The 16,087-nt window shown below is 53.6% G+C and overlaps 4 protein-coding genes across 4 annotated transcripts; 2 read left to right on the top strand and 2 right to left on the bottom strand.

Moving 5' to 3' along the window:
• Nucleotides 1-541: 541 nt before the first annotated feature.
• On the bottom strand, nt 542-1,636 carry J4E79_006730 (uncharacterized protein; the record flags this gene model as incomplete). The annotated part of the gene is made up of 1 exon (XM_049355599.1): nt 542-1,636. One exon carries the CDS (start codon nt 1,634-1,636, stop codon nt 542-544), a length of 1,095 nt encoding a protein of 364 aa, XP_049210272.1.
• Nucleotides 1,637-2,189: 553 nt separating this feature from the next.
• Nucleotides 2,190-3,353, top strand: J4E79_006729 (uncharacterized protein; the record flags this gene model as incomplete). Its single annotated transcript, XM_049355598.1, has 1 exon — nt 2,190-3,353. The coding sequence occupies one exon, from the start codon at nt 2,190-2,192 to the stop codon at nt 3,351-3,353; it is 1,164 nt and encodes a 387-aa protein (XP_049210271.1).
• A 618-nt stretch (nt 3,354-3,971) lies between these two features.
• Nucleotides 3,972-5,183, top strand: J4E79_006728 (uncharacterized protein; the record flags this gene model as incomplete). The annotated part of the gene is made up of 1 exon (XM_049355597.1): nt 3,972-5,183. One exon carries the CDS (start codon nt 3,972-3,974, stop codon nt 5,181-5,183), a length of 1,212 nt encoding a protein of 403 aa, XP_049210270.1.
• Nucleotides 5,184-7,834: 2,651 nt separating this feature from the next.
• Nucleotides 7,835-14,906, bottom strand: J4E79_006727 (putative PKS-like protein biosynthetic cluster; the record flags this gene model as incomplete). The annotated part of the gene is made up of 4 exons (XM_049355596.1): nt 7,835-13,996; nt 14,148-14,300; nt 14,361-14,413; nt 14,531-14,906. 4 exons carry the CDS (start codon nt 14,904-14,906, stop codon nt 7,835-7,837), a joined length of 6,744 nt encoding a protein of 2,247 aa, XP_049210269.1.
• Nucleotides 14,907-16,087: the final 1,181 nt, after the last annotated feature.

Genomic DNA, 16,087 nt, shown 5'->3' with positions numbered 1-16,087 from the left:
CGTACTTCTCGTACACCACTGGACACGAGATACTAACAAGAAACGTGGCACATAACAGACGTGGCGCCACTGCTGAGGAGGTATGGATGATTCGGCATGTTTTCAAGTGCGATGCATGGAGCCAATACAGCACAACGATCGTGACCCTATGATGCAGCCCTAGGCGTGTATAGCGTCCCGACCTATCCGGGCTGCTCTGCATACTCTCCGAATGCGCTATGGTCGGCCTCTAGCAGCAGCCGGCTGTCGATCCGCAGATGCTTTTGGAAGAGTTCGAGCAAATTCAGCTAGGTCGTTGCCGCTTCTAGTGCATGATGGTGACCGCGTTGTTGTAGGGTCAGATGATGCTTGTAACAACCGCCGCAGTAGGCCAGCGCATCAAGGTGCATTTTCCGCAGAAGGATGTGGCCATGGCAGCACGGGCAAGAAAAAGTCGATTATTCATGTGGAAGCTTTATTGGAAGACCCCGAGCTTCTAGCCCCATCGCAGTTCGCACCGTGCTCGAGGGAAGGGCCCTGCCAAGCTTCACGATGATGCGCATCATCGCCCGAACCCCAGACCATACAAGGATGCTTTGACAACGTCCTGTGCCCAGCCAGCCCAGCCCCGTCCAGCCTGGACCATGTTCAAGATCTTGATGAAGGTGCGGTTCCACTGATCTTGGTCCTCCCAATCATCGGCATAAGGCTCGAAGATGGCCGTTTCGATACTGCCAGGCGCGCCGGGCGTAACCAGATCCCACTCGCCATTGTCCTTTTGACGCACATGCATCTTGGGTCCTATAACCAGCGCCCGACCAAGTATACGAGAATCGGCTACGAAGCGCGTACCTGCGTCAACGACATCTTCCACCTTGCCTACGCCGCCTCCCGCGAGTATGAAGCGCGCACTGGCGGGCACGATGGGTGTATCGATGAAGTACGGACAAAGCAGGTTCACGCGGATGCCTTGAAGGCCGACTGTCACCCTCAAACTCCTGAAAAGACCAAGCACCGCGTGCTTTGCTGCACAGTATTGGGGTTGTATGGCAATGGGGCCGAGAGAGGCGATGGAGCCAAGCAGAAGGATATGGCGATCGCGTGGGGAGGCGGTGGAGGGCTTCGAGTTCAAGCTGCAGTCCCTGGAGCCGGGGTTCTTGGGCAGCCAGAAGCAGGCCAGGTGAGTGGTGTATAGCACACCAGTGAGGTTCACGTCCATGATCTTGAAGACGGGTGGGGGTGGTGCAGGCGCATCGAGGTTTGCAGGTTCTTGGAGGACGTCGCGACCTGCTATGCCTGCATTTGCGACGACCGTGTCGATACCCCCGTGCGGGCTCAGCTCGACTGCCTTCTTGAAGAGGTCGACCTGCGACTGCCAGTCCGTCACGTCGCAGTGCACGAAGTGGGCTTTGCCGCCGTTCTTGCTGTCTTTGTTGATGTCACGGCAGAGCGCGTCTCCCTTCTGAACACTGATATCTCCCACGACGACTGTAGCGCCATCAGCTACCCATTTCCGCACGAAGCCCGCGCCAAAGCCACTGGCTCCTCCCGTGATGAGTACGACCTTGCCCTTCACCCAAGCTGCATCGTAGGGAACGGTGATGTCGATGGGCGGAGACTGGAGGACATTCGGTTTCTGTGGTTTGTAGTCGTCCATTGCAGTGGTTCTCGCAGTGTGAGAATGATTGAACAAGTACTATGGGGGACTATGAGGGTGAGGCTGGGTATGGCTCTTATATCGTGAGGTACCCGCATGTACGCCCGTGGAGGTGCAGGAGCTCTCACCTGGCGCACTAAGGAGAGCAGCCTCGGCTCGCGAGCGTAGGGTCGCCCATTCACCTAGTCGAGTGAGAGCCCGCGGCCATGATAGGCTGCCCCAGTGTTGAGCTTGTTGCATTGTCCGTAGTCTGCAACTAAGGGGAGAAGTACGACCGAGAAGTGCACACGCGAATGCGAGGTCGATCAGCCGTCAGACATGGTCGTGGTAAGACGACATGGGCGACGTCCTGAGTGACCACACACGAGCTGGTGGGGTTGTCAGGCTAGCGCTGCTGTGCCTGAACCCCTGCCGAAATTTCCAGTCGCATGCATCCCCGCCTTGCAAACAAGTCATACAGCAGCTGCTCCTCGTCCACGTCCTCTCCCCTAGACCACCTGGGTACTAAAGGTCCGAAAGCATCGCGACCAAGCTATTCCCGATCCATCGCATCATGGCGGCCAAGCCTCCCGCCCTCGACGTGTCGGCCACGCACATCGTCGCGACGCTCTTCTACAAGGCCGACACGCCCAACTTCTTCCAGCATGCCGATCTGTCGCCCCGGAGTCCCGGCGACCCAATTCCCTCCGCCTCGCTCGAGTCGCTGAAGGACGGCGCCGTGCCCACCGAGAACCTCGCAGACTACCCCCTCGAACCGCCCACACCCGGGCCCAACGCCCGCGACAATCTCTACGGAAGCTACGTCAGCCAAAGCTGCCTCACCGAGTTCTTCGTCACCCTCACCAGCATTATAACTGGCTTGGAGCAGAACACCATAACAAGCAAAAGGCTGGAGGCAAGCAAGCTCTGTAGGGTAGTCGAAGTCACGTTTCCCTTGCCAAGCGCCTCGCCCGTCGCGCTTGAGACGTTGCGCAGGCATGAAGCCGTGTCGCGCTTCGAGCGCGAGTGGAACGTCGAGTGCGTCTTCCAGGCAGACACGATACATCGGCGCTACAAGAGGCTTGCCGTCTTCGACATGGACAGCACCCTCATACAGCAAGAGGTCATTGACGAGATCGCTTCGCTGATTGGCGTTGAGAAGGAGGTATCTGCCATCACCGCTGCTGCCATGAACGGTGAGCTCGACTTTGAGGCTAGCCTACGCGCGCGATGCAAACTGCTCAAGGGCGTGCCAAGCAGTGTTTTCGAAACGCTGAAGCCAAGGATAACATTGAATGAGGGTGTGAAGGATCTCATCACTGCCCTGAAGCGATTGGGCTTCAAGACAGCAGTACTTAGCGGAGGTTTCACTCCCCTAACAGGATGGATGGGACAGCAACTTGGTCTTGACTACGCCTTTGCTAACCACCTGGTCGTTTCCGAAGACGGAGCCACACTCACAGGCGAACTGACCGGTGAGATTGTGCACGCTCAGAAGAAACGCCAACACGTCCTAGAAATCGCCGAGAAGGAGAACATACTCCTCGACCAGGTAATATGCGTTGGCGACGGCGCCAACGATCTTCCCATGATGGGCGTAGCCGGTCTGGGCGTCGCCTTTCACGCGAAGCCGAAGGTGCAGATGCAAGCTCCTGCTCGTCTCAACTCAAAGAGCATGCTGGATGTGCTGTACCTATTCGGTATTTCAAAGGAAGAGCAGGAAACACTATTGCAATAGCACACTCATTGGCCGTACAAAAGGTAACCATCAAACATTGTCCTGTTCGCATCATGCACAATACTCCCGTTATCACGTGAATCAATTGGCTATCTCGACTTCTCGGTTGAGTCGCTGCAACAAGGCGCGTGTGGTCGTCTGATACACGTGCTGGGCTCAGGCACACAGCGTGGCGCAGCTTGCCCCTCCGTGTCTGCCTGCGACCCCAGCCACGGCGCCACAATATGCGATGCGATCACAGCCTCGCGGCATTATCATAATAAAGACGAAAGGCATGCACGTAAGCTCGTTCATGTATACTTTGGATTATTTGCGCATCTTCTCTGCACGTCGCTACCAAGTATCGCGTATCGTACTCGCCTTTCTACGTTCCGACTCGCCAGTAATCAACGAACGAAATATGAAGCTACCCGACTTACCGACAGACATATATCGCCTTCTTCTTGATCAAGTGCGCCTCAACAGTGCAAAACACTTTGACTTACGTTAACATTGGTCTAGCTCTCACTGTCAGACCAGATCTCGCTCAGTCTTGTTTCGCATACATGTCGCAATCAATGCGAGCCAATTATCTTCCGCACCATCACCGTGGGTGCTTGCAAAGAGCGAGGCTCAACTATGACTGCACGCATCACCAATGGCCTGGGATGGCCTTTTCGTACTATCACCTCAGGCAGACCTAAGAAAAGCGGACCCGGTTCCCCCACAAGCATCGTGAGCAGTCTAAAACGGGACGGTGGTAGATTGGCGAAAACAGTGCGTCACTTGGTCATCCCATCTTATCCCGACCGTAGCTACATCTCCCCCGCGACGATTCTTCACATTATAGAATGCACACAAAACCTTACATCATTTAGTTGGAACGCCAACTACGCTATCCCCTTGCGTGTCCTCGAGGCGCTGCACCGCAATCATCCTTCAGCTCAGTTAAAAGTCACGAACCACAATCGCAAGGATTCTGCTCTAGATGAAGCTCTCCTGTCATCACCTCAGCTTCACACACTCGACATTACAGTCCGGTGCTTCCATAGGGGAGCAACACGTCTGCAGGACGAAAACAGCGATCTCTCCAAGCTCAAGACGCTACTCATGCGGGGCCGCAACCTCAAGGTCCTACGTTTGCGTCTCAGCAAACAGCAACGCTTTACCATGGCTACGAGAAGTCAATACAACAGCTACACGGCTATGGCCGTTGGCGGATCTCATTTCCGATTCCAGGAAACGGATACGTTCCCCACGCTCGAAGAGCTGGTCATCTCCAGAGCTGATGACCTTGCGCATGCCTACGAGTTTAGCCCCAAGCACTGCAGCGATTGGGCCTACGCCATGGACTGGAGTGACATGCGCATCTTGGATGTGGCATCCACTAATTCCGAACACCTACTACGAGAGATCGCTGGTCTAGTACCCAAGCTACACACGCTGAGTTTGAACCCTTCCTCTATCGACTACGCTACTCTCCAAAGTTTCCTGGGAACTGTGCCACTGTTGTCAGATCTGAAGCTGGTTGCTGGAAGCACGTCGAACGTGTCTATTGGTAGCTTTGACAAAGCAGTCACGAGGGGTTGTGAAGCCATTGGAACTCAACTCCGCTCTCTCCAGATCGAATCTAGATCTGGTATGGTCATGCCGTGGCAGGATCAGCGAATTCAGGACGTGCTGGAGTTATGTCCGCAGCTGAGGTACTTCGAAAGTGTCATCGAGGGGCTGATTTCGACCGGTAAATGGGAAGGAGATGTTGTTGGCAAGTCGGCTTCGTACAAGCGTGCATTGATGTCATCGACTGGCACTAGGAAATCAGGTATGTACTACATTCCTCCTCTCAAATGACGGAGACGGTACATTGCTAATGAATCTGTCTAGATGATCCGTATGCGTCATGCTGTGGCACGGGCTTGAATGTACCGCCTGAATGCGTCCCCCGGTTCACAGCTTTACCGCCAACATAACGAACGTCTGTACTACACGTATCGTTTCTTTCCTACTCAAGACTATTTCTAGTCTCTTCCAAACACCTTGGCCAGACCTTCTTCCAACTCATGCTCACACGTGCATGGCGGTGCTGATATCTGATGCTCTGTGACCCGAGCCGGCTGACTTTGAGACAGTCCGACGTTCCTGCAGCCCTCGCAATACACCCGTACTACGACCTCTTTAGCCTGCATTCGATGTTCGCAATATTGCAAGGCGTCAAGCACAGCGTCTTTGAAGTCGTGAATGCACCGGAAGGTAGGCGGCGATGGTTTTCCACGTGACAAGTAGTACCTCACAAGGTCTGTGGGATCGGTGCGAATCTTCACCTTGAGATGGAATGTTTTCAGATCGGGGAAACGCGTCTGCCAGTTAGTGGAGCGTCGAATTGCTTGTAGGACAGCGCTTTCATGCGTGACATCTTGGCCTGGAGTCATCTGAGTGGACGCAACCAGTACTCTCCAAGCTGTGTCCATATGGAGGGTTTGGTCATTCGGTCGCGATGTGTAGAGTTTGAAAGTAACTCCAAATCTCCGGATCCACTTACACGCATCAGGTGGCGGGAATGTAGGCAAGGACGTCAAGAAGAAAGGAACTCTGCTGATGAATCTGTTGCTTTTGTAGTCTGCCTCTGTCAGTTGTTGATTTAGATGTGCAGAGCCTAGTTGACCGGAACCCCCATTTCACTTACAGCTTTCACGGGCGATCGCGGCCAGCTCTGTGTTGCCACAGCGCAAGAGTGGTATCAACAAGCTCACCGCTTGGTAACTGGTGTCCTTATCGATAGGCTCGGGAAAGGTAAGGGCGTGACCGATGACTTCTAGTTGGAGTTCAGTAGGTAAGTCTGGCCATGAATGGAAAGACGTTGTCTCCTGGGGTGCGGTAGCGGTCGCCATGCATGTGAGTGTGGTGAGTGGTTTCGAGGCGAGGAAGTCATTGTCAACCTGGGTGAATGGATTATTATTTGTTAACTCAGAGCATTTGCCATTCACAAACACCTTCAAATGGTCTAGAAGCGAGTCATATCGCGGCAAGGATCTTGTGGCGCGCGTGCAAATCCCACGTAACAAGTGATGTGAAGTTGCTTTCACCTCCACCTACAATGCGGTTCACTACTACCAGCTTGGCCAGTGACTATGTAAAAACACCTTCCATGTAGCCGTATAGACCATGTCATCCATCAGTATATCAATCGTTCCTTTGCCAACTCACCAATTCTACTCCACAACAACAATGCCCGATCAAGACATTACAACCACGGGTTCCGCAAACCCACTAGTGCAGGCCGACTCGGAAGACTCAATCTTCTTCCAATACTGGCATAAGCTTCCAGCAGAGCTAAGAATAATGGTTCTGGAGCAGCACCTAACCTTCCCAACTCCAATCACCTACACAAAACACTGGGCCCTAATGAAGTTACGCCTCCTTCCCCTACTCCGTACAGATTTCGCGACCATTGCAAAAGCCGCATATTACAATAACAACGTCTTCCAGGTCACAGACTATACGCTACATTACGGACATCGACCATCGCTACGTGTCGGGAGCGAAATCCGCCACTTGGAATTCCGGTTCCAGTCAGTTTCTCGTAATGATTACGGAGGCTTAGGTCTCCTCTGGCAGCCGGCAACCCAGATACCAAGGAGTTGGCAGCAGAACATCCCCAAGCTGAAGACTTTGCGCATCGTCCTTGATGCGCGTGGGTATTGGCGTACCACAATGGATGGATCCCGAATCTGGGTGGACGCACGTATTACGGGGGACATGCTGGTATGGTGGGAGAGGATTCTGACGGAGAACGTGCTAAGTCTTACTCCTGAAGATATCACCTTTGAGATCGAGGCGGATGGATGCCCGCTCGCGAGACCTGAAGATGTGTATCATGACGAAAGCAGCTGCACTTGTAAAGAGGATCTGGAAACGGATATTAAAGGGTTGATGGTAAAGAAGTGAGATGGCGACAGGGGGAAGAAGACGATCTAATGGCCTGGATTTCATGTACTTCCATACTTCTAGCTCTTACTGATAGCCCTGGAACGACTGCTGTGATGACGATGCTGATGCGTGACTGATGTAGGTGATTGCTGCCCAGGAGTTGCCGGAGTGGTAAGCGATTTTGGAAGATGCTCTTTTCGGGGTATTCGCTGTTTCTTGGCCTCCGATAGCATGGCCATAGGAGGGCAGAGGAGCGATTGCTTGGGTGATGTTGGGTGCTCCAACGAATATCACCGGATTGCCGAGCTCTACAGTAGTGCGGATGAGTCAGCAGCAAGCCCGCACGCGTCATGTCGCGTCGCGTCGCGTCGCGTCGCGTCAATTCCAAGGTTCGTTCATAACGAACACCTGCGTCATCAGCATGTTTTGGTGGATCTCGCAATGACATGTAGAAGCTGACGAGACAATACATTGAAATATATGTATGTATATAATGACACAGTTCACTTCACTGACCAGCGCGAGACCAGACCCCGGTCTGCGTCAAGCTGCACTCCCATCTTCGCTGTAGCAGTCTACTCCTTCACTTCCTCCTTGACGAACTTACTCTTCCCCGCGACCTTGACGGCCAACAGCCAGATACTAATATCACTCATGATATCCACAGTCCCAACGTCCGCTCCGATAGCCTTCGAAAACCAGTTCCGCATCTCCACCGCGACCAACGAGTCCACGCCGTACCGATAGATCGCCTTCTGAGGATCGATGTCGTCCTTGCTGACAACCAAGAGACTGGAAAGCTGGTTCTGGATCGCGTCGACAACGATATCGGTGGCTTGAGCGAGGTTCGTGGCCTCTGAGAGGTTGTACGAAGGGCGATTCTTGGCTTCGGCGGTTGCGGTGTCGGAAGAGAAGCGCGAAGGGAGCGTGTCGAGAAAGTGGTACAACGGCCGCGTACTACCGAGAGGTGCCACGATGCCCATGGCACGGAGATCAGCCGGCAGGGTCAAGGGTGTGATGATCTGGGACCCGACGGTGCTTGCATCGACGCGTTCGGGGTCACAGCAGAAGCGTAGCAGCTTGTAGATGTCGCTCATGGGCACCTCCTCCAGCATACCCCGCACGCGGAGCAAAGCTTGTACTTGCTCGTTCTGAGCGACGTAGCCAACACCGGTGACCATGCTCAGAGCGAGGGTGTGAGCACGTTGGCCGTGACGCATACGATGGGCCGCTAGCTCGTCCTGGAATGTGTTGCCAACGGTGTAATTTGATTGACCGAACGAGCCCATGATACCGGTGGAAGATGACAACATGACGAAGAAGTCGAGATCGGCAGGTAGAAGCTGGTGTAGGTTCCAGGAGCCGTCTACCTTGGGCGCGAGTGACTCATGCCACTTCTCGCTCGACATCTTTGCGAAGGAAGAGTCGCGCATTACCATTGCTGCTTGGACACACCCTTTGATCTGCGGAAGAGCTTGGAAGGACGCCAGGGTCTCCTTAAGCTGGTCATAGTCGGCGACGTCGCATACTGGAGCATACACTGCGGCGCCTTGTGCCATCAGTCCTTGCATGAAGTAATCGCGCTCAGATCCAGTACCCTCGACTGCTGATCGTGACGGCAAGATTAGATGCTTGGCTCCATTGTGTACCATCCACGTAGCAATGCTCTGGCCGATACCGCCAAATGCGCCAGCGACAAGATAGCTGACGTCCGAAGAGAACAATGGCTTGTCAGAATCTGGCGAAAGTTCCACTTCCACAATCTCGTCGCCAGCCATCTCGATGACTACTTTTCCAAGCGTCTCTCCATCTTTGAGCGACTGGAAAGCCTGCTGAATACTACCCTGCCTGAACACGGTCGGAGGTAGAGACATGGTGATCTTACCACCTTCCATCAGTGATAGCACATCTATGAAGATGCCAGCAAACAAATGGCTCTGTGCTAGGTCCTGGAAGTTGACGTTGATGAAAGTAATGTTCTTCGTTGTGGGAGGTACCACAATCTCGTTTGAGCCATTCGCAGTCGAGTTGAAGACGTCCTTTTCTCCAACGCCAACAAAGCGTCCGAACGAAGCGATACATGGCCAAGAATCTTGCAAGAGTTCTTCAGAGCCCATCACAACATCAACACCTCGTCTTCCTGTCAAACGGAGGATACCATGCTGGAAGTCGAGATTGCCAGTGAGGAACACGTTCGACGTCGGAACCTTGAAGTTCTTCTCCAGAAAAGCCGCTTCTTCAGGTGTGCCTACAGTCGCAAAGATTTTCGTATATCCGTGGAGAACGGCGATTTGGATGATAGCTCGGCCGAGCGTGCTAGCAGCCTCGTGGACCAAGATGGACTCGCCACCCTGTATACCGACACACTGCTTCAAGCCGTAGTAGGCCGTACAGAATGCCACTGGATAAACGGCAGCATCGCAGAAGTTCATACTGTCCGGCATCTTGTGCAGCTGTGAGAACTTGCAGCGGGCAATTTGAGCAATGCCATCTCGTGTGACACCGAAAACGCGATCACCAATCTGGAAGCCCCCATCGTGTGATGAACCAGTGCTTACCACGACTCCGGCGATCTCACTTCCGAAGGTCTCATCATGGACCTGGCCAAGTGCTACCGAGACGTCCCGCATATTGAGTCCAACAGCCTTGATTTCAACGACAACATCATCCGGCTCAAGCTCTCCAATATTGTCGGAAGCCTGCTCGTAATGCAGTGTACTTAGTATGCCTGCCGCGCCGATGGTCAACTTTGGGCTGTCAAGCTCGCTCCAAGGTTTGGTGACAGTAACTAAGGTATCTTCGGTAGGCAGTGCTTGAGCAGTGAGTTCCGGGTCGTCGACCACACGTGGAATGCAGAGCTGGCCGTCAATTTCGCAGTACTCGTCCTCCGGGTCGGGTTGTGAATCTAACAGTGTCTTGGTAATCGTCGTAATATTGGCAGCGGCTACGTCAAGTCCGTTATCCGAATTGAGGCTGATGCTTACGAGCCGATAGTCTTCAGATTCCGTCGCTAGCGTGCGCACAAGTCCTGAAACCAGGCCTTCGGTAGGGCTCTGATCAAGAGCCCGATGCTGGAACGTGACCCACAGCAGGGCATTGACTTTCGATACCAAGGTCTTGATCTTCTCGAGTTCGTCCTCTTGCATGTGTCGAAGTAAATTGCCGTCCAAACCAGGAAGAAACACGCAGGTAGCCTTCTCAAGGTCATGTTCTGGTACAGAGCTCCATGCTACCAAGGCAACACCAAGCTCGTCTTGCGCTGACATTGTTCGGCGAAGATTCTGCATCAAGTCCACCTGTGATGAATCCGCTTCGTCGTAGATGATGTGAATGCAGAATTTAGAAGAGGCTGATGAAGTAGACGAAGTAGTTAGGTGATCGAAGCCAGCTGGCTTCCAGTCGATGCGGTAGAGGCTGCGCGGCACGTCCTTCTTCTCTGTGGACGGGTCGCTACGACCAATAGTCGTAGTTTCGAGATCGCCGTAGAAGCAGAGTTCTTGCGTGTGGGCAAATGCTGCAGTGACGGAGAAGAGCTTGTTGCGAAATCCACGTCCTGAGACCTTCGCATGTACCCTAACATCTTGCGCATCGGAAGATTCGCGCAGCAAGTTTGCAGAGAACCAAGCCTTACTGAAACCAGTCGGTACAGTGGTGGCTGAAGAGTCCTTGGCATAGATAGAATACGCTGGAAATGTCATCTGAAGTATGGTATCCAGCGCAGCGGGATGAATGAGGTGCGCATCACTGTAGTCAAACTTTGCGTGCGTCTGCCAGTCTCGAAGTCCAATTGTGCCAGCCGCCTGATTGTTTCGATCCCACTTGACATTGCGCATGCCCCGGAAAGTTGGGCCATAGGTGAGGCCGGCCTCATCGAATGCACCGTAGATGTCAGCGCTGTTGATATCGACGCGGCATTCGTCCAAAGCCGAATGGAAGGCGAGCTTCTTCTCATCCAGCGCCTTTGCATGTTCGCTGTATTCTCCTAGGTTCTCATGGCGTTCGTCGTACTCAATCGAAACAGAACCAGCACAGCACAGGTGCCATCCGCCGTCCTCGTAGACGAAGAGGGAGAACTGGTGCCCCATGCAACCCGGCTGCACATCACGGGATTCCAGCATCGCGGGTCGGAGTGTGAGCTGTATTTCGGTACCACGTGGATCAGCCGAGAGCGTCATAGCCTTCGTAAATTTGACATCTTCGAGCTTGTAGCCCGACGCGCTCTCAGCTCGCTGACCATAGTACTGGCGCATAGCTTCAATGGCCATGGCAAGCATGCCCGCCGCAGGCATGAGGCAAAGACCATTGATTTGGTGGTCTTTGAGATATGGTGACTGATCCAAGAGAATGCGGTTCGTCCAGCGTGCTTCAAGTTCGTTCCAGTCAGGGGTGCGCGAGCCAAGAAGCTCGTGATGAACGAACTGTGTCTGACGATATTGAATGCTCGTCCTGCCTTCAAGCCAGTACTTCTTCTTATCTTCGAATTGATAACGTGGAAGTGACGGCAGGAAGTTGGGGCTATGCCTGCTGTCCATATTCACTGCAGCTATGTCGACAGTGCTACCCATGGTGTTTAGCTTTCCTGCACATTCCATAGCGGTAATGTCGGCGGCCCGATCCCGACGCAAGACAGAGCTGTAATCGGTTGTAATGTCCCTTCCATATTGTTTGAGAATATCGCCTAGCGGCGAGCGCAGAACGGAATGCGGACCGATCTCGAGGAAGAGATAGCTTGAAGCATCTTGCCGTGCGCATACACCCTGTAGTGCAGCGGCGAATTGTACTGACCCAGTGAGATTCCGCTGCCAATAGCTGGAGGATCGCAGCTCATCTAGACATTGGAGATCTTGCCCAGTGACGCTCGAGACAAACGATGGCTGGCTCTCTAGCGGCTCTCCAACTTCAATGTTCCGGAGTAGCTTCCCATAGATGTCGGCGACTGAATTCATGTGGTGTGGCGAGTGATACGCAACGTTGACCTTGAGAACATGTACTTCGATCTGCGCTTCTTTGAGAGCTGCAGCCAGCTGATGAACGATAGCATGTGAGCCGGAAAGTGTGAAGCTGGTCGCGCTGTTGTAGCAGGCAATAGCAATTGGATCATCGGGATTGTCGACATTCGTCTTGTCCATCACATGTTTCCAAGCATCGAGAGGAGCCTGAACTGCGATCATGGCGCCATGAGATGGTTTGAGAGTCTGGGTGATTGCAACGGCTAAGCCTCGGAAATAAGCTACCATCCAAGCAGACTCTCGTGAGATCGCACGGCTAGCATAGGCGGCGGCGATCTCGCCCGAAGAGTGACCTACCGAGATGGAAGCGTGAACATTCCACGAGGTCAGCAGGTCGAGAATAGCCACCTGTAGCGCGGTGCAAATAGGCTGACTGAGCTCCGGCTGATGGATGACGGATTCTTCTTTCGACTTGTGGTATAGTTCGTCGATGAGGGACCAGGAACTACCGAGTGACTTGAAGTATCGATCGGCTTCAAGCATAGCGCTTCGAAAGGGTTCGTACGCCAAGAGCTCGCGACCCATTCCATGCCATTGCGCACCTTGACCAGTGAAGACGAAACACACGTTGACGTGTTGTTTTATTCGTGTAGGAGCAGGAAAGGTGAGTTGCGACCGCAAATCTGGTGAGGCGACGCAGGCCGTCTTCCATGGGAATGGTGTCCTCTTCTCAGCCAACGTGTATGCAAGATCGCTGAGAAGTTGAGTACGGTCCTCGTTTGCGTGGTTGCTCATCCATGTCCCAAGGGCGGAGACCGATCGCTGAGCCGCACGCTCATCGAACGCAGATAGTATCAACAGTTTTGGGACATTCCTGCCGACCTCACCAAGGAGCGTGCTGGAATCGTCTGTGGTAGTGAATGGGGTGAGATCAGCGAGAGGCTCCGATGACACATTAGTACCCGTGCTACGATCGTCGTCATCTCCCTCCTTCTCCATGGTGCCGGAGATATCCGATTGACACGCAGATTGACTGTCCTCGATGAGTTCAGTGCAGTGTCGGCCATTCAGTCCGCGGCTGCTGAGAAAGCTCATCGCATCGTCTATAACGACGTGAGCGTTGGTACCTCCGTAGCCGAAAGAGTTTACGCTCACGCGCCGGACGCCGCTTGTAGGCCAGGCTACCGGTACGCGTGGGAACTTGAGGTTAGGGCCAGCCGCTGCGACAGCAGGGTTGATACGCTCGGGATAAACGTTGGGTGGAATGATGCCCTTCTCAAGTACAAGAAGCGACTTGATGACGCCCGCGATACCGCTGGCTCCTTCAGGATGTCCCATGTTGCCTTTTAGCGCACCGACGAAGATGGGGTCTTCAGGTGTTCGAGAGGAGAAGACGTTGTTGATAGCCGCAGCTTCACAAGGATCTCCCACGGGTGTACCGGTGCCATGCGCCTCGAAATAGCGAGTGTCACCGAGATCAAGACCTGCGCGCGCATACGTCTCGCGAATGAGGCGCTCTTGAGCGGATTGGCTAGGCGACGTTATGCTCGGGGTATTACCATCCTGGCCACATCCAGTTGATCGTATGACGCCGCGAATGGTGTCTCCATCTGCAATGGCCTTGTCCAGACGCTTGAGAATGAGTACGCCGAAGCCTTCACCTCGGGCGTAGCCCGATGCGCGCTCATCGAACGAGTAGCAAACACTATCTTTTGACATCATGTTCAAGCTGCTCAAGAGAGCGGTTGAGTCTGGGAGTAGGCACAAGTTGTTACCGCCCACGAGTGACTATAATCGTGTTAGTTATAATTTCAACCTAAAAAAGAAGGCTGAACAGGCCTGCAGCCTACGTCGACATGATAACATGCAAAGTGAGTGGCCTAACGTCGATGTAGACTCCAGGATTTGATGTGGCAGATGAGACGAAAAGTCAACTTACCATATCGACGCTACCAGCCAACAATTCTTGACACGCCAAGTGGAGCGCAACGAGGCCACCTGAGCAAGCTGTATCGACAGTCATACTGGGCCCACTGAAGTCATAGAACCAGCTCAGACGATTGGCAAGCATGGCCAGACCGCTGGATCCTACCTAAAGATGGGTATACCAGGTCAGTGTTTGAGACATGCAGTTCGTTCGGTAATTACTTACGATGCGGTAGTCTCCCGGCATCTGAGCATCTCGCTGAGAGATCTGGCTGTACTCTTGAAGTAAACAACCAACGTGAACAGAAGTTCTAGTGCCTATAGCTGCCTGCATAGGGATACCGGCTGCGTGTAGACGTCAGTGAGGGTAGAGTTAGTTTTCGAGATATGACGTACCGTTCTCGAGAGCATGGTAGCTTGTCTCAAGCAGCAGGCGCTGCTGAGGGTCCATGCACTCCGCTTCCGCGGGTTGAATGGAGAAGAAAGGAGCATCGAAGCGAGCGGGATCGTCTGCGAGGAAGTGACCGCCTCTATTCTTGACAGTACCAGGTCGGTGGCCATGCTCCTTGTAGAAACCATCGATATTCCAGCGATTCTTGGGAATCTCGGTCATAGTTGATCGGCGCTCCATGAGCAGCTTCCACAAGCTCTGGGCGTCGGTGATATCCTGTGGAAACTTGAAGCCAAAGCCTACAATGGCAATGGGCTCCACGCCAGAGGGTTGGCTCAGGGGCGCCATGGATGGCTGCTCACTATCTGCGGAGGTGCTCATATCGTGAAGTGTCGTCGGTTCAGGTGTTGAGAAAGTAGGGATCAAGTGTGAGTCGCTGGTGTTGGCAAGTGCGACTTTAAGGTACCGGGTAAGAGGTCAGACACTGCAGTGAGTTATAGTGAGGTGTTGGGGAATGCGGGGCGGCAAATGCACTGCACAGATGAGTGAGCGGCTGCCTGAGCAAGTTAACAAAGCATCTGCTGAGGCAATTGCGTGCTGCAAGTGCCTGCCTGATCTTAAGACCGCGCCAGGCAGGCGTTATGCAAACGCGCTCGCTCACCCCTAGAGTTCAACTGAAAGGTGCATTCACATCATGAATTCCCAACCAGTAGTGAGTGCGCTCGAACTCTAGAGATTGTACTGTGGATGTGGGGGCGCCCTTTCCCAGGCCGCTCCGCATTACCAGGCTACCGGCGCCATGAAAGAAATGACTTCCCGCAAACAGTAGTGATTTGATACTGCAGACTGAGGAACCCACGCTCGAGAGTCGAAAGAGGAAGACCTAGGCGTAGTCTGCCATATGGGGCTAGACTGGTGTAGACGGCACCTGGGTGTCTGACCCGCGCCCGGGCGTATGTCTCGAACCTCGCGAACATCCGGGCGCGTACATTGTAATACGATGACTGAGTTCTTTCGTCTCTTCTCAAGTGACGACGACTGCCCATCGCAATAAGTGATATGTTCTTGAACCCCGTCTGAGCCAGATTAAACTGCAAGATCGGAGTGAGGTGTAAGCTGCCCTCGCATGATCGACCGTGTAACAGAACGGCAAGCCGGTGGCTACGGGTAGCCGTTCCCATGGCTATGCAGTAACGGCACGCGCCGTGATCGATTGTGGTGATACGAAGTAGATTTGCACGACTTGGCGCACTCGCTAACGCCACCAGGGGCAATGATAGGCTCCTCGGTGATCGAAATCCTGCATTTTCAAGTACGTAGCAGCAATACTGTTACACAGACATGTCACAGAGCGTATACTTTGCATGCCGACTTACTTAGGCTGACGCACTGTTTAGCCACGTAGACTTCTTGATTAGCGTACCTCGTGCCGACCGACCGTTCAGTCGTCTCGTATATGCCAACAGCAGGTTGCCCTAATCTATTCGTAGGTTGGGTAGCCGGCTGCTCGTATAATATGACTAGGCTCCGGTACGCCTGACTTGGCTCTTAACGCCATTTGA

This window comes from Alternaria viburni, assembly GCF_023758015.1.
Source record: "Alternaria viburni strain BMP 2772 chromosome Unknown scaffold_13, whole genome shotgun sequence".
Lineage (NCBI taxonomy): Eukaryota > Fungi > Ascomycota > Dothideomycetes > Pleosporales > Pleosporaceae > Alternaria > Alternaria viburni.
The sequence above is the reverse complement of the archived record's forward strand: the minus strand, read 5'-3'. Positions and strand labels throughout refer to the sequence as shown.